Source organism: Lynx canadensis, chromosome C2, assembly GCF_007474595.2.
Source record: "Lynx canadensis isolate LIC74 chromosome C2, mLynCan4.pri.v2, whole genome shotgun sequence".
NCBI classification, from domain to species: Eukaryota; Metazoa; Chordata; class Mammalia; order Carnivora; family Felidae; genus Lynx; species Lynx canadensis.
Window position 1 is genome coordinate 29,421,134 of NC_044311.2, and position 20,276 is coordinate 29,441,409.

Here is a 20,276-nt window from a genome sequence, read left to right on the forward strand (position 1 = left end):
GGGCAAAGGACCTGCCCTGGGGCCTGGCGTCGGCCATCACACCTCTCTGCGCCTCAGGTCTTCATCTTTCATGATCTTCATGAGCCCTTTGCATTCTAAGACTGTGTAATGACATTTCTGACTTAGGTCTCCTGGAAGCAGATGGCGGAGAATTCTGCAGAGGCCTCCCACCCCCACCCCCACCCCCTTCCCCACCCCCACCCCCACCCCCTTCCCCACCCCCACCCCCACCCCCTTCCCCACCCCCACCTCCCATGTGGAAGGCATCCCACAGCTTAGCTCTTCACCTCTTGCTCCCACACCCTGTATCTCCTGTAGGCACGTGCCCTAAACAAGAATGGGGAAGAGAGAAATGCTCTTTAAATAGTGCCATTTAGGGGTGCCTGAGTGGCTCAATCGGTTGACCGTCTGACTTTGGCTCAGGTCATGATCTCACAGCTCATGAGTTCGAGCCCGCCATCCGGCTCTGTGCTGACAGCTTGGAACCTGGAGCCTGCTTCGGATTCTGTGTCTCGCTCTCTCTCTGCCCCTAACCTACTCACATTCTGTCTCTACCTCTCTCAAAAATAAACATTAAAAAAACGTAGTGCCATTTAAACACCATTTAAACTTCCAGTGGAGATTAATTAATGCACCTAACATTTATTGGGCATCTATATATGCCAGCATTTGTTCTGAGGTTCTTAATTCATTCAACCTCGCAACAACTGTATGAGGCCAATACTTTCATGACTCCTGTTTTGAAGATGAGGAAACTGAGGTACAGAGCAATTAAATAACTTTTTCCAAGATCACACATCTAGACAGAGATCGGTTTGGGCAGTTTGGTTCTAGAACCTGTGTGCCCAGCTCCACTGAGACAGACCAGGCTTAAGGCACCTGTACTCCAGAGGGTTTCTGGGATGCAAGGCAGGAGGCTGAGAAGAACACTTGTCCCAGATGGATTCTCAAGAAGCAGAGCCTGAGTCCAGGATTCTTTAGTGGGGACACACTATGGAGGTGCTCCCAAGAGAGACCAGCAAGGGAGGAACCAGCAAGAGAACAGTCTCTGGCCAGGTCTCAGCTTCAGCCTGACCCTGCAGGGAACTGGGAGGGAAGCTCCACCTCAGAGCTGCCCCAGCCCCCAGCAAGGGAGCTGGCTTTCCCACCCCACACCTGTCAGTCATTCCCAGAGCGGCAGTTAGCCCACGGGAACTGGAAAGTGGGCTGGGGCGGCCTGAGCGCACCGCTCCAAAAAGAGCCCAGGTGCAGACTGTGGGAAGGGAAAAGAAGCGGAACCTGGGGGCATACAAAGGCGGTTTGAAAAAACTCTGCGGGCTGAGCACTAATGGTCTGCCCCAGCAGCCACCCCTGAAGTAGACAAGAAGAGCTCCTCATTTGCTTTAATCCTCAGCAGGTCCCTGGTGAGAACACGGACTCCTCTGACTCTGGCCGGCACGCAGGAAACAAACCTTGTCAGAAGGAAGTCCAGGCTAACCATTTCTAAAGGGCCCCCTTAGGATGAATACAAAGGGCCGCTGGGAGAGCTCCAGTGACTGTGACCTTGACACTGGCCCACCCACACCTCCGCAGCCACACGCGCACTGCCTCTCCCACACTCACCCAGCTGTTCTCGGTTCCCCTGTCCCCATACCTCCTGTCCTGCTCTGCTGGCCCCCAGACCTGAGTCCACAGCCAGTCCCACTCCATCTTCACCTCCGGAGGCCCAAGGAGGCCTTTTCTGGAGCTCTAGAGGCGCTCCCCTCCCCCGAGTCTCCGTCACCTGCCTTCTCCAGCCAGTCTCCCTCTCTGCACATTAGGAGTCTATTGCATTCCGTTCACCACGCTAGATTTTTTTCCCTTGTTGTTGATGTTCTCTCATTCTTTTCTTCTTAATTATGAAATATTTCAGGCATATGAAAATGGGTGCTCAACATCCAGAATTGTCAGTCTCCGTGTTATTTGCTGCAGACCTTTTCTATTTAAACATGAAATCAAAGATTTCAGTGGAAACCTCATTTCTGCTCTGTCCTGATTCCAATCCCCTCCCCAGAGGCCAGCACCACTCTAAATTTGGCTTTTTACCACTCCCACCAATGTTCTTCCAGTTTTGCTATATATGTATAATAAACCCTTTATAGGATTGTTTTGCATGATTTTAAACTTGATATTAAGTTGTATCATACTGTGCATTAGGGTTCTCCAGAGAAACAGAACCAATTGGATGTTTCTGGAGAGAAAAAGAGATTTATTGTAAGGAATTTGCTCACAGGATAATGGAGTCTACATGTCCCAGATTAAGGGGTCAGCGGGTTGGAGACCTAAGAAAGAACCAACGTTGCAGTTCAAGTCCAAAGATCATCTGCTGCTGGCAGAATTCCTTCCCTGGGGCAGGGGAGCACTCGTCTTTCTTCTATTAAGGATTTCAACCCATTGGGTGAGGCCACCCCCCTCCCCATTACAGAGGGCAATCTACTGTTTTCAGAGTCTACTGATTTAAATGTTAATCTCATCCAAAAACACCCTCACAGAAACATCTAGAATAACGTTTGTCCAAATCTGACCACCATGGCCAGTTGACACATAAAATTAACCACCCCAGGGGCACCTGGGTGGCTCAGTTGGTTGAGCGTCCGACTTCGGCTCAGGTCATGATCTCACAGTTCGTGAGTTCGAGCCCCGCATCGGGCTCTGTGCTGACTGCACAGAGCCTGGAGCCTGCTTCGGAATCTGTGTCTCCCTCTCTCTCTGCCCCTCCCCTGCTCATGCTCTGTCTCTCTCTCTGTCAAAAATAAACATTAAAAAAAAATTAACCATCCCATAATATTTCTTTCTGCGACTTGCTTTCTTTGCTTCTCATTTTGTTTTTGAGATTTATCCATGGTGATACATGTAGCATTTCATTGTATATACATCATAGGTTATGAAGTTTTCCGTTGATGGATGTAGGTTGCTTCCAGTTTTCTCTGTCGCAAACAGGAGAGGGCATACATAAACCTCACACACACAGAAGAGCTTCCCTAGGTCAGAGGTGGGCAGACAATAGGCAGGCCAAATGCAAACAAGTACCTGCTTTTGTAAATAAAGTTTGATTGGAACACAGTCACGTCCACTCATGTACTAATTGTGTGCTTGTGCTTTCATCCTACGAGGGCGGGGTGGTGTAGTTGCAACAAAAACTGTGGGCGCCCGTAGCCTCCAGTATCTCCTGTCCGGCCCTTTGTAGACAAAGCGACAAAGTTTCTGACCCTGCTCCAGGCCAGTAGGTAGGAGCAGAGTGGGCCATGCCTGCCGTCAGCTTTTCTATGGCATTGCCAAATTGCTTCCCAAAACGGCTACACGAATTTACGTTCTGGAACAGCATGTGAGACCGACCTCCGCTTTCTCCACACCCTCTCCTCCCACAGGTTTGCCAGTCTGTTGCTTGCGAATTGGTTTCTCGTTATTTCATACGTTTGCCTCTTTAAACATGTATCACTTATTCATTTAACAAACATCCACTAAGGGATTACTGTGTGCCTGGTACTATCACGATAAAGTGGCCCCATCTCTCAAGAGAAGAAACGGAGCCACCTAACGTTGGACTCCAGCGTGGTGGTAAGGCAAGGTGGTTTCGTGGGGGTGTGCATGTAGCGCCGTGGAACATAATCAAGTAGCTGACATTTTTCTGCAGGCCCGAGGATGCTCAGCTGGGAAGTAAAACAATTTGGCTATCTGCCCATAGCTTCTGACAGGGGCACCTACATCGTAATTCCTAGCAGAAAGGACCTGTATTTCACACAAGCATCAGTGAAGTAGGTTAGTAATTAAGCTGGTTTTGTGTCTTCCCTTTGACCTTAGAAGATAAATCACCTGTGATTGTAAGAGGGAACAAAAGTGTGAAAGAGAAACTCCATAACTGATGCAGCGAGAAATAGAGCTTCATTATTTAAAGTTATCAAGATGGTCAATAAATACAGGAAAAGGGTGGTGGAGTGTGAGTGACATAATCTTCATTTGTCAGCTGGGAAGTCAGTAAATGATGTCTACGGCTGATAACTCAAACAATCAAAAACCTGTAGAAATATGGGGCAAGCTCCGGGCAAATGAAAAGTGGAAGCTGCTGGGGACTGGGGCTCTGGGACAAGACGTGGGGCAGGGAATGCTTTTCTTTACCAGCATTTCTTCTCAGTGTTTAACAGCATTTCTTCTAATCAAGTGTACGTGTTACTTTGATACCTTTTAAATTAAAATGCAAGGAGTACAACATGGAGCATGACTCCTGCAATATTTATAGATGAAGTGATACATATGTAATAATCTCAGACGGGAGAGGGGGTTTGCAGCAACAGAGGTTTTGAAAATTAGCTGTGGGATTTTGGTTGTTGAAGTGGGGAGACAGGGGGGCCATTATTCTTTTCTCTCTCCACCTTTATATATAGTTCTACCTAGCTGAAATTCCCCATAAAAAAAGGTGTCTTTTTAAGGGGGTGTAAAAAAGAGCATGGGTTGTGGAGTCCAGGAGACACGGGTTAAATTCAGCAGGGCCGTGTGGTGCTGTGGGCAACTCTCTGGGTCTATATCCTCCCCTGTAATGAACACGCACCCATTTTGTACAGCTGCTGGTGAGGGGTTCATTGACTGTGAAGGGCTTATCGTGGCATAAAACGTTAAGTGCTTTAAAAATGTTTGGGTTTGCTTTGCTTTTATTTTGGGTTTTATGAAGTTTGGCTCTAAGTTTTGAGTTCTCAGCCATCTTATACTTAGTCCTACACATCTCGTTACGTACTGCCTTATGTGTTTGCATTATTTGCATTCCTCAGCTAGCTTACCTCACCTACTGAGTTAACAAATATTTAGTGTCCCTGTTCCAGGCACTGAGCCGGGTGCTGAGGAGGCAGAGATGGGAGACTGTCCCCATCCCAGGGACACACAGGTCAGTGGTAGGGAAAGAGAAATGAGTCAGAATAAAATACAGCGTGACAACTGCTTTGAAAGAGATATGCCCACAGGGCGGTCTAGGGAGGACAGAGGATTCCCAGTGCACCTGAGCTGGGGTTTTGAAGGATGGCTAGGAATTTACCTGGCAGAGAAGGAAAGCATGGAGGCTGGGTGGCATGGTTAGGTCATGACATACAGAGGCAGCAGCATGGGCCGAGGTTCTGAAGGCTGGAAAGGCCTGAGTCTGTTCAGAAGAAATAGTTCAGTTCACAGCAGGAGAGTGAAGAAGAGAGAAAGCTAAGTGCAGAGAAAGGCACAAACTGTGAGGGTTTATTCAAGAACACCCTCTTGAATAAATGTGAGTTCAAGTTTGCATTGTAGTAAGCTCATTACAGTAAGAAAGGGAATGGAAGATTAGAAAGCATTCACTCTAAATCTAGAAGAAAAAGAGAGAGAGAGAGAGACCAATCAGCTGGCTGCCCAGACAGAGCCTCCCAGGATCACTGTATCTTGATGTGCCTGGCACTCAAAACTCAGATTTTGTTAGGACGTCTATAGAAACTTAGGCCCTGAAGGGCAGGCTTTGTGATACAGACACCCAGGACTAGGGGGGCCCACACAGTCGTGGATACTCTTTAGTGCTCAGCTCCTTAGGGCTTTGCTGCTCTCCAGATCAACCCCTCTGTTTCCCAGAGAGGAGGCAGCATGCTAGGTAAGCTCAGAACCAGTCCTGGGAAGGGTAGAGACATTTCTGGGAAAGGTGAGGCCTGAGGAGGTTTGTACTCATCAAGACAGAGGACAACCTGTAGAGATCAGAGTGTTCCTGATTGCCCCAAAATTGTTTATAACACCACTCACCAGTTCTGGCCTCTCAGCCCGTGCTCATCTGACCCCTTCTACAATAACATTCTTTCTTCAGACTGAGCACAGCTTGATGATGAAGTCAACATCTCTCTGCAGTACAGACTCAGAAATGTCTACTCTCCTGGCCTCCCAAAGTAAGACCCAACCTTAGCCCTCAGGTGTCCCTGGTCCTCTCCGGATCCCCACCGGCTGTGACTGCACTCAGGGGTGAGCTATTGCTGGAGAAGGTTCAACTTCTCCATGACATTGTGACACGCTCCCTAACTGCACTTGTAGCTGTAATCTTAACTCCATGTGCTTGGGCTTTGTGCTGTCCGTCCCTAGGTAGCAATGATGAGGTAAAACCACCGGAGAGACGACCGGGCCTCGAACCCAGGCTGGGCAGTGCAGCAGAAAGGAACTGGAGCACATCGATGCAGGGGATTGATGGAGTTCTGACCTGGGAGGTGAGGGAGGTGGTCTTAGGTAGGAGCCAGGGAGGAACCGTGTCTTCACCGCCTTGGTTCTCCCTAGAGAGACAGCGCTTTTGCTGGGCTCATTCATTCAACTGATACCTACTGTACCGGATCACCTAGGGATAAAAGAACAAGTCCCATGACCCAGCCTGGGACTCTCTAGCACGCAGAGGTCAGTTGAGGGAGAAAGACCTAGTGAAGGAGACTGAGCAAGAATGGCCAGTGACGTAGGAGGAAGCGCGGGAGAAGAGCTGTGTCACGGCGGCCAAGAGAGTAAAGTACATCTTCTGTGACAAATGTCGCTGGCAGGTGTAGCTGAGCGCAGAGAAGCATCTGTTGGGCTTGGTAACATGGTGCGTCTTCACCATCGTGATGAAGATGCAGTTTCAGCGGGGTGCTAGGGACAGATAATGACTTCCTGTTTGTTTACTGCCAGAACAAGTCGTGCTGAGCACTCCTCCTAAACTTGAGAGTCAAAGAAATGTGTAAAGTGTTTCCAGGGACCCCTATCCCCAGCCACTGCACCACCCACATCTAATTTCCCAGGGGCCCAGTTTTGCCCACCTCCTCCCCACACCTGCAGCTCTAGCTGCTGGCAGGCCAATGTCTTTAACTCCAAATAAAGCATTAATTGTACCCTCGGGCCAAATGATAACCCTTCTAAAAATACTCCCTGTCCTTGCCTTTTTAAAACACAAGGAGGGTCAGATTCCTCACCTGCCACCAGCAGCATCATTTATTTTAATAACTGTACCCATAGCAAGGAACAGCAGTAGGAAAGACTAAGGTCCTCTTCATCATAGTACCAGTGACCAGGGCTTTTTTCAAATGACTATGGACAGGAAAAAACTGAAAGAAAAAAAAAAGCCACTAGATGGAAGTCTTCATTCAACTGCCTGCACAGAGAAGAGGGAACAGTGCCAGGCTGCACACACCCATCAGATCCATTCAGCAGTCATGGGCCAAGTGCTGTGGCCTAAGACATGTAACAGTGATAATAACGGCTGCCATGCATGGAGAGCCTACTCTGTGCCAGGCAGCCGGCCAAGTGCTTTACCTTCTGTGGTTCGTTTAACTCTCACATCTTCCCTAGGAGGCAGGGGGTGGTGTTATCCTCATTTTCTGGATGAGGAGACCGAATCTTAGAAATGTCCAAGTAACTGGCCCAAGCTGGTGAGTGGAGGAGGGGGGTTCATGACCGATGTCATTGTCTACTAGGTGTGGTACACAGGTCGGGGTGTGGCTCCAATGCACGAATGATCTAAGGAGGGAGGAAGAGAGTCAGCAAAGACACCATGCACCCAGTAGCTCAGGCTAAAAACTTAGAAGTCACCCTCAATTACTTTCTTTCCCTCTCTCCACAACTGTTCCATCACCAAAACCCATCTGTTCCATCCACAAGATAAGTCTGCTTCTCTTCATGGCCCCGATGACCACCCTAGTCAAAGCCGCCATCATCTCCCTTGGGCTCTCACAGAGCTTCCTAGCTGGGCCCTCAGCGCACTCCCGTGCATCCTACAATCTGCCCTTCCCTCAGGAGTCAGGGGGCACGCTTACTGCACAGATCGCACCTGTGCCCGTCTCAAAACCTTTCACTGGCTGCCCAGCAAATCCCGCTTCCTGTCGCTCCCACAGCCTTCCCTTCATGCCTGGCCTTTCCCTACCTTTCTAACGGCATCCCTTATAGCAGCTGCTGATTCCCCTACAACCAACACAGAGCCCACCACAGAGGAAACCATAATCGTGTGCTGAAGAAATGAAGGCAAGAATGAGTGAGTAGATAAATTAAAAAACTTTGCAGAGGAAGGCATGTTTGAGATGAGCATTAAAATGGGGGGAGGTTTCTCAGGAGGCAAGGCCTAGGAGTGTGAAGTGGTAAAACGGGGTGCTCTAGGTTTACACAACGACACAGGCAAGGTCACGGAGGAACAGCCAGGAGCAGGCTGGGAGGCAGCACGAGCAGGACTGGAGGAAGGTCTGCGCAAAGCTGCTGTTCTCCAAGCCAAGTGTGCCCTGCGAGCCCTTGGAAAGCTTTTCAAACACGCATTGTCGGGCCGCCCTCCAGAGACTGACTCAGACGTCTGAGGTAGGGTCTGAGAGCTCACGTTTCCCGCAAGTTTCAGGTGGTGCTGATGCTGCCGGGCCGGGGACCGTACTTTGAGAACCACCTACATAAAGTGTGCTAAGGAATTCTCCACGTGGAGGCGAGAGGAAGATGGTTCCAGGGAGGTAACTAAGAGAGCTGCGCGCCAAGCCAAAGCAGTTTGTAAACACTCCCTTACCCCTACCTGCACCATCCGTCTCAGAACAAAGCCTGTGCCTTACTTGACTTCTGACTGCCTGTCCCCGTGGTACTTAGTCAGCTCTGCTGTTCTCCTCCACTGAACTGTATGCTTCAAAGGTATCTTCCGTTTCTCACTCCAGCAAAACTTCCAAATCCTGAGACCTATCCCCTCAAGACCACCTGATTTCCCACACCAATTCTCACTGATGCTGCTATGAAAATCAGCTTGTCTTAAAAAAAAAAAATGTTTATTTTGAGAGAGAGAGAGAGCAGGGGAAGGGCAGAGAGAGAGAGAGAGAGAGAGAGAGAGAGAAAATCCCAAGCAGGCTCTGCACTGTCAGCACAGAGCCCGATGTGGGCTCCACCTCACGAACCGTGAGATCATGACCTGAGCCAAAATCAAGAGTCAGACACTCAACCGATGAGCCACCCAGGCACCCCTCGGTGTCTCTTTTTACCAGGAGACCTGGTGTTAAATCATCTTGCACAGACAAAACAACATCACATGCTGCTGGCAGGAGTCAGCTTGGTTTGGGCAGAAGGAGAGAGAGGAGGAGGAGAAGTCATCCCCTCTGGCCCTCCCAGCAGCCACACGCAAGCTGCCAGCCAGCCACCCTTATGGTTCACCCTGCTGTGCAACTATTACCTTGGTTCTGACTTTCTTCCTATTAGAAAAGAGGGCAGGAGGGGTTCCGGGGTTACGAGCAAGGACACTTGTACGCATGGCATCAGCCTAGTGACCGTACATATTACTATTTGGTCTTTGTATGGCCTTCACTCCTGGAAAGAAAAGATGACCAGAGAGGTGAAGTTAATTTGCATCCTCTTCAAGCGTGAATCTCAGAGGACCAGATAGCGAATGTGCATTTCCCTCACTTTTAAATGCAGATGCCGTCTCTTCTGTAGGCCGGACAGCAAAGCACTCCGCAGCAGGATTTCTCCAGGCCTTCTTCAGAGTTGGCCCCACTGTCTGCTCAGCTCTGCTTAGCTTACGGGCTCAGAAATGCAAGTTCAGGAGGTTGGCGTGGGAGCTGGTTTGCTTTGGTTTGATTTGGTGAGCTGCCTCACGCCAGTGGGGAAGACATCCCTCTCTCTCCGTGACGCAGCCCAAATAGGAACCACAATTCCTGGCTGTTCTGTTCCAGGAAAAAGACAGAAGACAGTCCTCCGCAATGAGTTTCTCTCTTGATGCTGATGAGCCCTTTAGTTTCCAAAGCTGATGACAAAAATACGCACACTTTGGAGTCGCGTTGACCTGGCCTGGCGTTCTGGCTCTGCCTTGCTCTGTCCGGGTGATTTGGGGCAACTTCTGTATGGCCTTGGCACCCTCCTCTGTAAAATAGGTGTGTTGCTGTCAGGGCTGAATATCAGGAGCACTGAGCGAAGTCATGAGTGTTAAGTATTCAGTAGCATGGGAGGCCCAGCCACCGAGCCAGGATCTGTGTAACAATCAGCTTTCCATAAATAAAAGGCTCTGGTTTACCGTGTTTGCCAACTTCCCTGGTGTAAACACTCTCACCCCGGCTGATACGAAGCTACCACCATGCTGTCACTGAATGCACACTTGAGAAGAGACGCACATAACATACATCATACGGTGTTTCCACTGTGCAGACACAACAGAAGGAAATAACCTCACTAGCAGGATGATAGTCAAACATAGGAGGAAGTGATGAGTAATCATGGCCTTTGTATTCTGAGCATTTATTAATGGTGTTTTTCGTATAATTTATTTAATTGTAAGTTCACATAATTAAAATGTTCGTGATGGCTGTGTTTAACCACTGGCTCCCAAAACTCCTGAAGTATTCACCAGCCTGCCCCGGCAAGCCAGTACAAGCCAGCCCCAGCAGGTGTGCGGGCACATCTGTAGGTGGTCAGTGCATGCCCTCCCCTCTGCAGTTCCCGTGCTCAGCCCTGGGGAGGATTTCACAAAACTTTCCCAGGTGGGAAGACAAAGAGCCTGTGCCGTGGCAGGCTCCGTGCTTTACTCTGGGCCTTGGCCACCAGCCCGGTCCCCAGCCTGTGCTAAACCTCGGCCAAGGTGCCAGCCCTGGTCATGCTGCCTGACGGGCCCTTTCTACAGTGGGGGAGGCTGAGCCACCACGAACTCCAGAGAGGACGCCCCTCTGCTAGGCTGAGGTGCCCACAAGAGAACAGTGAAGGGCTCTATGGCTGAATTGGGGGCTGGCGGTTTATTTTAAGCTCCTCATGTGAAGGAGATGGGGAAGCACGGACAGCAACCGTGCTTTGGCAAGTCAGGGCCTATAATTAGCCTCTGCTTGAGGCTTGAATAAGCCCCTGGTTGTCACTAAACAACAGTTAGAGCAGGAAGGCCTCCAGCTTCCCTGAGCCCAGTGCCACACGAGCTGCCTGGGACAGACATTTGGACGCAACTACCCCGTCTGCTATCCAATTTACCCCAGGAAGCGCTCCTGTCCTCAACCCCAACTGAGCAGGAGGACCACTGAGCAGCCGACCCCTCACTGCAGCCGGTCACGCAGCGGCTGACATTTCCTATCAGACTCCTTCGTGGATGGCTCCCTGCCACCTCTTCTGCATAAAGTTTGCAATCAACTAGGGGAGCGTGAAAAATGAACACACCGGGTACTGTTGTAGCTGGGCAAAGCAAAGGCTGAGAGGAAATACAACATATCCAAATGCTGGCAGTGCTTATGCTGGATGGCAGGACTTGGGGCGATTGCATTTTCAGCCATCTTTCTGTTCGTCCCGAATCGTAGGGCTCTCAATACGCGTTTCCAACATAGGCGCCAGAGTGTTGCTTGGTTTGTACTTTTTCTGCCCACCCCCTGGGGCCCAAATTTAAAAAGCAGAAACAGACAAAATTAAGCTGTACCAAGGTGAAGAATTTTAAGAATTTAAGCTTCAGGGTCCCTTATTTGTGCATGGCCCTTCGTATTAGTCTTTATTTTTTTTCTTAAAGGCAGTCTCCCACATTGCAGAAGCTCCAGGCCCCACAGCTGCCCACAGCTGCCTTTGCGTGGCCACAATCTCTGTCTAAAGAGATTGTAAAGCCGCCTTCTCTAACAGCCGTAGTTTTGGGGCCCGCAGTCTAGATACCTGTTGTGATCCGGTGTCCCACACTAGAGTGGGACATTTGCTCGGGCATTGTTGTGAGAAATCCAGCAGGGTGATTGATTGCCTTTGGCTTTAAGTCTGTCATCTGGAAAATGGCATCTGTAAAGTGGCAACCAAAGTCTGGAAAAGGGGCTCCTGAGTGTGAGGGCCACAACTGCGTGCAGGAGGTTGAAGAGAGCCTCGGCCAGACCAGCCAAAGCCAGTCCTCAGGGAGGCCTCACATAGCCGTGGCCCTTTAGATGAATTATATTCAACAATATTGACTGTATTTTCTTTTTTTCTGTATTCTTGGTGCTCTGGCATCTAGGGCCTCGCTGTTAGCCCCTCACTGAGCTAGCTGATCTTAGAGATAGTAAGCCACTTGCCCAACATGCTTTTGATATGCAAACCAGCCAATCCAAGAGTCCGAGAGTCTGTACCCCATCTGCCTTCTCTTTCTGGCACTTATACTCCAGCAATATTCCTCTGCTCTAATCATCCCAGGTGGCCCGAGACCATTCCAGGAACCCATAGAGACCGCTGAAATGATTCAAACTACTCAATCCTAAACCCGCTTGGCTATTTACCTTGCCTCACCCATTCCTTCCCATCCTTCCCATGAAAACCACAATAAAGGCTTTTGCCCACACTTTCCCCTCATCCTTTTGCAGCTGACCCTTGTACTTCGTTATATGGCCCCTCCTGGTGTGGCTGCCCCTCCCTTTGGGAACTGTGAGTAATATCTTTTCAAGGTCAGCCATCTCCCAATCTGTTGGCCTCGCCCTACCTAACTAAAAACAAAATCTCAGGGGGCTTCTGAGGAATAGAAATGACCTCCAGACCCTGACGGGGGAAGGGAGGGGTACGGTTCACCCATGGTCGCACCATTCATTCATGCATGCATTCATTCAGCAGGTATCGATGGAATGTCTACCATAAGCCAGGCTTTGGAGACCTAGCAGTTAACAAGGAGCCAAGCTTGGGGAGGGTCCATGTCAACACGGTGGGCTAGGGGTCCCATGGGGAAACGGAGAGAGCACAGGGGTGGGCCAAGTCCCAACCACAGTAAGAGTACTGATTTGCGTCCTGCCTTGTTTCAGTGGGGATGTCCTGTCTCGTTTCATTGAATTTCCTGCTACCAAATTTGATCTTCTCTCAGCTCCAGCCCAGCCCTGGGGAACCCTGGGGAACAGGCAGATGAGGGTCTCTCCTCTCCTACTTTCTCATCTCATGCCATCTCTGACTTCTGGTGCTGGAAGACCTCCCACTCAATGAAGAGCTTACAACACTTTCACATCCAAGTACAAAAGGACTGAAAACAGTGACTTGCGTCCTTCTTTTAAAGTAACTGTCCTCTTCTCCCCCCCAAACTGAAGATTATAGAAAAGCTACGTATGTAATATATATGTTTCTCAGATCAAGGAGAGAACTACCCCCCAACCCCCACTTTTGAAGGACTCTGTAGGGTTTGGGGAGCCAGTTTTGAAAAGCCACTCTTCATGGCTCCAGGAAACTCCCAGACTGTATGCATAGTGTATCTATGTTCATATGTACGTTTTGAGGATGAATGAAATTCTAGAGCTGCATTGCCCAGTACAGTGGCCACTAGTCACAGGTGGCTATTTAAATTCAAATGAAATTAAATTTTCAGTTCCTCAGTCATCCTGGCCACATCTTGAGTGTTCAGTAGCCACGTGTGGCCATGATAGTGCAGACATAGAAGAGTGCCATAACCACAGAAAGTTCTATTGGACAGCACTGACCTAAAGATTTCGTTAGCCTTTCAAAGGCACCCATGAGCAGAAAATGTTAAGAGCCACTAAATCAAACCAGTGAAACTTCATTTAAGGAGCCAGAAGCTTCACTGGCAGTTGAGAGCTCAGCATTATGACAGAGGCTAGGAACAAGTCTGCCTTTGAGTAATATTTTAGTTCCAAAAATCCAACTCTAAAGGCTCTTAAAAGACAGCCAGATTTTATGCTTTGTGGTTTATCTCCTCCCTACCTTTTTGGAGAGAGATACTTGAATTCTAAAAATATTTGCTGTAAGAAAAGTGCTCTATTCCCCAGAACCTCTGTGCCCAATGCGAGTCACAGTGGGAAGTAAGGGAAGATGGTCCAGTGACCTTGTCTCCTCTGATGTGTGTGATCTTTCTAGGTGGGCGAGGCGGTCTTGGAAAATGCCCGGCTCATGCTTCAGACAGAGAATATCCAGGCGGGTGCAGACGACTTTAAAGAGAGGTAACTTCTTCTTCTTCTTCTTTTTTTAAAGTTTATTTATTTTGAGAAGGAGAAAGAGAGAGAGAGAGAGAGCAGAGGAGGGGGAAGGGCAGATAGAGAGGGGGAGCATCCCAAGCAGGCTTTGTGCTGTCAGTGCAGAGCCTGACATGCTCAATCCCACAAACAGTGAGACCATGCCCTGAGCCAAAATCAAGAGTCAAACGTTTAACTGACGGAGCCACCCAGGTGCCCCGAGAGGTAACTTCTGCAGCAGGGGGGACAGTCACTCTGCACCTTCAGACCACTGTGCAACTCGGGGACTGCTATTCCGAGGGTCTGCAGCGTTCCCTTCCAGCGGCACAGAAGGCTGGAGTGGGATAGTGGAAGCCCCAGGAGAATCCAGAGGAAAGATGGTCCAGTTCAAACCCTCCTTCTAGACACAAACCAGGTCCCCAGGGCTCAGAGACTTTGCCCAGTGTCACCTGGTTCAGGGCAGGGATTCTCAGACTGTAGTGTGCTTCAGAACCACCAGGAGGTCTTCTAGAAAACAGATGGCTGTGCCCCACCCTCTGAATTTCTGACTCAGTAGTCTGGAGTGGGGCCCCAAATTTGCATTCCTAATGAGGTCCCCATGATGCTGATCCTGCTGGTCCTGGGACCACACGTGGAGAACAGCTAGTTTTGAGCAATGCTTCTCAATTGCAGCCACATGTCAGAATGACCTGGGCACTTAAAGCTGCCAACGTGCAGGCTGCACAGATGGATGAAACCACCGTCCCTGGGGGTGGGTCCAGGCCTCAGTAGTTTTAACTCACCAGTCTTGAAAAACATCTTTTGAAGTCTAGTACGGTGTTTCCTAAAATATGGTGTGTAGACCACTGATGACGATCATTTTAAGCGATAGAAGGATAGACACTTTGTTTTTAATAGTTATGGATTTTTACAGTTACCTTCTATTTATGACTCATGAAACTGTTTTTCCACTATAGCTACTATAATTTATAGTAGCAATTTAAAATGTATTCAATATAAAGAGCTTTTAAAGTTTACTGATTTAACATGTACTTTTTAAGTAGATAAATTTAAGGAACAATTTGAAGTACTAGTGACAGGAGAGAGATGCATTTAGGGCAAAGTCATGATGGTGCATGAGGTCTGTGGTCCGTGTTGGAGAAGTGAAATGAAAAAGACCTTTCATTGATGAACACAGTGATTTTGGGAATATTCTGCGGGGAAGGTGTTCTGGATGTTGGGCAATTAGATGGGTGATGGGATAGTTATTCAAGGAACATTTCCTTAAATTGATAAAGGCAAAGAGGAAAGGCATATAGTTGGGAGCCTTTGGGGAAGACAGTGACCCCACTGCCATTCTTGTCTTAGGATAGAAAGGGTATCGTGATGGAAAGGAAAATCGCTACCGTCTCCTCAGACCCAGAGTCGTTTCCTTTCTCTAAGACCAGGCTTCTCCATCTGATAAAAGGACCTCCACTAGTGGCCACTGTCGAGTCAAGGAAACTCAATCAGCTGGGGTTGCTGTTTTGGACAACACTGTGCTGGCCAAGGTCACAGAAGCACAAAAAAGCGAAGCCATCGGCTGGCCACTGACAGCTAACTGCACAGTTAGAGATGGATGCCAAGAGACATGAAACCATTTGTGCTACATTTAAGATAGAATTTAATTAGGTGTATATAAACCACAATTTCTTTATCCATTCATCAGTTGATGGACATTTAGGCTCTTTCCATAATTTGGCTATTGTTGAGAGTGCTGCTATGAAATGGAATACTACGTGGCAATGAGAAAAAATGAAATATGGCCTTTTGTAGCAACGTGGATGGAACTGGAGAGTGTGATGCTAAGTGAAATAAGCCATACAGAGAAAGACAGATACCATATGGTTTCACTCTTATGTGGATCCTGAGAAACTTAACAGGAACCCATGGGGGAGGGGAAGGAAAAAAAAAAAAAAAAAAAGGACGTTAGAGTGGGAGAGAGCCAAAGCATAAGAGACTGTTAAAAACTGAGAACAAACTGAGGGTTGATGGGGGGTGGGAGGGAGGGGAGGGTGGGTGATGGGTATTGAGGAGGGCACCTTTTGGGATGAGCACTGGGTGTTGTATGGAAACCAATTTGTCAATAAATTTCATATATATAAAAAAAAAAAGAATTTAATTAGGTGTGAAGTTAAGTTAGGATGTAACCAAAATTTCATTCATTCATTCATTCATTCATTCGTTAATTCATTCATTTATTCATTATGCATTCATACATTTCTTCATCCATCCATCCAACTGAGTAGCAGGGGCTTGGTCTGTTTTGTTCCCCAGTGTATTAACAGTGCCACACACAAGATAGATGCCCGACAATAGTTGTAAAATTAATGAATAAATGAATAAATTCAAGAAATGTTTGAATAGCTGCCCGGACCCTGGCCAGGTCCTGGGGATGAAGTAAATGGAACCTCAAGGAGCTCACAGTTCAGTGTCAAAGACAGAGAAGTGAACAGATAGTGGCATCATGGGGTGGTTGTGCCATCACTGAGAAGAGCACAGGTGGGGTGGGGACATTTAGTCGGCCAGGGAGGGTTGACCAAAGAGGTGATGCCTGATTTGGGTCCTTTGCAGGAGTTGTGCAGGCCAATAAAGGAGACACGAATTTCCAGGCAGAGAGGGCAGTATGTGTTAAGGCAGGACACGAGAAAACATGGTGTATTCGTGGCCACCAAGTAGCTCATTATAACTGGGGCATGTGGAGTGAAGAAAGGAGGGACAACCAATGGGGCTTGAAAATCAGGGAGAGACCAAATCCTGGAGTATCATGTCAGCCTACCAAAGAGCTCAGAGATGACCTGAGAGAAGAAGAGACCCATAGAAGGGATCTGAGCAGTGGCTCATCATGACTAGTCTTCAGCTTCAAAATTTCAGCTTTGTACTGGTGGAGAGGAGAAGCAGGGCAAACCAGCAAGAAGCAATGGGAGCAAAGGGGCTGGACCAGTGGAAGGGCAGAGTCTGTACTGGGAGCCATGGCTGGAAAGTAAGGTGAGATCAGATTACTTAGGGGCCAGAGGATAACACTTAAGCCTCTGAGCAGATGGTGACTGGATATGTATGGTTAAGGATGGTTCCTCTGGAGGCACTACTGTGGGTCAGTTGTGGGAAGACGATCAGAGGCTGTTACAGCTCAAGGTCTGCCTGGGACGGTGGCCACGAGCAGACTTGAGGGATGGGTCAAAGAAATCATTGGCAGGGGTTGATAATTATCTACATATGCAGCCTGAAAATAGAAGGCAAAGGTAAGTTTCAGGTGTTGAACTTGGGTAAGTGAGAAGATTTGCCATTCTCTCGACCATAATAGAAAATTGTTGAAGTAAAGCTGGTCTAAATTCAAGGGTAGTAATGAGCTTGGCTTTGAGCAAGCAGAGCTGAGCTGAGCTGATGGAGCAGTTGTGGTGGGCCACTGAAGATGCCGGGCCAGAGTGGCCCACAGGTCAAGACAGGCACTTCTGGGCATCACCAACACAGAGATTCTATTTGATGACTTCAACATGGAAGGGAAAGGAATAAAAGACAGTGAGAGAAAGCTGAAAGTTTAGCAGCAGCCTTGGGGATATCACAGATATGTGTCAAATTCTAAAGGACTTCCAAACAAAGGTCTGTAGAGCACCTCAGACCTCCCATAATGCTGAGTGGCGCATATCCTGGGAAGGACCAGGCTCCCTGGAGAGATAAGCACAATAGGACTTTGGAGGCACACAGAGACTCTTCCAGCGGGGGTCAAAAGGGACCAATCCCAGTGCTATGGGTGGGTTTTCATTCCAGCTAGAAGGGCAAGACTCATTTCCAAAAGATTAAATGTTAATAAAAATACAGTACTTCCTAAAGAATACATTTGGGTAGAAAATCTAATCCCACATAGAGAGTACATAAAAATGCTTTAGAAACCAGCTCCTCAGGGGGTGATTCAAAGGTGCAGGTCCAACTCTGAGGAAAGGTCTCTAGCAGTATGCCACAGGGCTCTGTCCTTGGTTCCTTCATTTACTATTTTTAACCACAGGTGCATGAAAGCAGGTAGGGCAAAATGGCAGAAGATACAAAGCCAGGAGGGGTGGTGAAGAGAAAGATGACAGACAGAACTAGGAATCAAAATGATCCCCACACATTGGAACACTGGGCCAATGAAACTGAGAGAAGATACATGCGGATCCTCTCTTTGGGTTCAAATGCCAGGTGCACCCAGAAAGGACAAGGTAATTGGGCTTGTGAAAAATGCTCAGGGTCTCTAGTTGAGAGGACACCCAATATTAGTCAACAGCAAATACAGCTGGTCAAAATCAAATGAACAAACACACAAAAAAACAAACCCCCTCAAAGGAAACCTTAGGGCCCATGGTGAATAGAACTGAAGGGTTTAAACAAAGGAGCAAACAGTCCCCCAGGACTTTGAATTGATCAGGGAACATCCGGAGTTTTACATTCCATTTTCTGTATCACATATTGAGAAGGACATGGACCAATTAGGGCATTTCTAATCATTCCACAAATCTATCTGAAGCCCGGAGGTGGGTGCTAAGAATACAAAGACAGAAAGGTCATAGTCCCTGCCACGGATGATGAGGGACATGGAAACCAATTTGTATGAAGAACGGAAGAACCGGGAACGTTTAACCTGAGGAACAAAAGGCTTGGAGGGAGAGATGAGCGGGAAAGAAAGAGTGCTATAAGAGACATTCTAAATATTTATAGGGCTGCCAGAAAGAAGGATTAGACTGACTTTGGGTACTCCAGAGAGTGGAACTCAGACTCTTACAGGAATGAAGGCTTAAGCTCTTTAAGGAAGAAATTTGTAATAATTACAGCTGTCCCAAAATGGAACGGTGGCCTTGATAGGTGATGAGTTCCCCATCACTGGAAGTAGTCAAGCAGAGACTACATGATCACCTATCAAGAATGCTATCAAGGCATTGTCACGGAGTGGGAGACATTTAGGAACCCTATATGCCCTTAAAACTCTAAAGCCCTAAGATGCTTTCTTCAATGAGAAGTGTGAGCTTTCTCCATCCTATGGATGGGTGAAGGTAAGGTGTGAAATTTGGCTGATGGGGTACACCTGGGTGGAAGGCTGTGGAAGAAAAGGAGTTAACACTGGGGGAAACTGGCAAAGATGTTGAGTGGCTTTTAGAAAGAAGGCTCTGCGCAAACCAGAGATGGAAAGAACTCAGGGGGATCCTTAAAGACAGAGAACAAACTGAGGGTTGATGGAGGTGAGGTGGGTGGGGGGATGGGCTAAAGGGGTGATGGGAATTAAGAAGGGCACTTGTTGGGATGAGCACTGGGTGTCATATGTAAGTGATGAATCACTGATTTCTACTCCTGAACCAATATTGCACTGTATGTAAACTAGAATTTAAATAAAAACTTGGGAAAAAAAAGAAAGAACTTGGTGGTGGGAGGGGAGGGCACAGTTTCAGACTTGTGTCAGTGTGTGTGTGTGTGTGTGTGTGTGTGTGTGTGTGTGATTGTATAAGCTGCAAGTTTTTAAAACTCTGGATATTTTACATATAAATCCAGGTTCCCTCGTTTCTCTTGAAGAGAAAGGGCACACACCTTTCCACGCAGCAGCCTCCCCTTGCCTGAAGGGTGAGCCGTCCTGTGTGCTCCTGTCCCGTCCCCACCTCTCCCTGCTTCCCAGACCTGGGCCTCGTCCCTCATCTATATTCCCCTTTTGGCCCCTGATGGCACTGGGGTTTGCAGCCACAGTTTTAAAATTTCACATGGGTTCTTTGGAGCAGAAACCATGCTTTTTATTTTGGGATCACTAGCACATAGCCTGGTACTTAGCAGACTCTCAGTCATGTCTGTTAAAAGATCCTCAAGGGAAAGGATGACAAATCACAATAATGGTGACAAGGCCAGATCCCCTTACCTGGATCTCAACTCCCGGAGAAGCTTTCCCTAGAGTTCTGTGCCTCCAGAGCCCCTGAGCCTGGCAGCCTGTGAAGCTGGGCCATCAGAAGTTGGCTGCAATCATTTTCATGATAATAAATCAACATCTAAGACTTGCATTAACAGTGCCCTCAAAGCTGTTGGAACAGTGACTTTTCACATCTGTTTGTCTATGACATAATTGGCCTATTGGTAACGTTTCTGATTATTTTCCCTTTTGGGTTGCCCACCTCTGCTCTTTACCTTCCTTTATCTGCAGATATGAAAATGAGCAGCCATTTCGAAAGGCAGCAGAAGAGGAAATTAACTCTCTGTATAAAGTCATCGATGAGGCTAATTTGACAAAAATGGATCTGGAGAGTCAAATAGAAAGCCTGAAAGAAGAACTTGGCTTTCTGTCAAGGGGCTATGAGGAGGTAGGTGGGGGCAGGGGCAACGCTGGGTTGGCCACAGACCACAGGCACTCACCTGTCTGACGGAGGTTCACAACAGTGATGGTGGCTCATCTCAGCCTCTCCCCGTCCCTTGCCCAGG

At 48.1% G+C, this 20,276-nt stretch overlaps 1 protein-coding gene across 1 annotated transcript in view; it reads left to right on the forward strand.

Moving 5' to 3' along the window:
- The window catches only part of BFSP2 (beaded filament structural protein 2), a 69,388-nt gene that overhangs the window by 21,920 nt on the left and 27,192 nt on the right, over positions 1-20,276 (forward strand). The window contains 2 exon segments of the mRNA XM_030329488.1: positions 13,738-13,820; positions 20,002-20,158. Coding sequence (XP_030185348.1) covers positions 13,738-13,820; positions 20,002-20,158 — 240 coding nt within the window.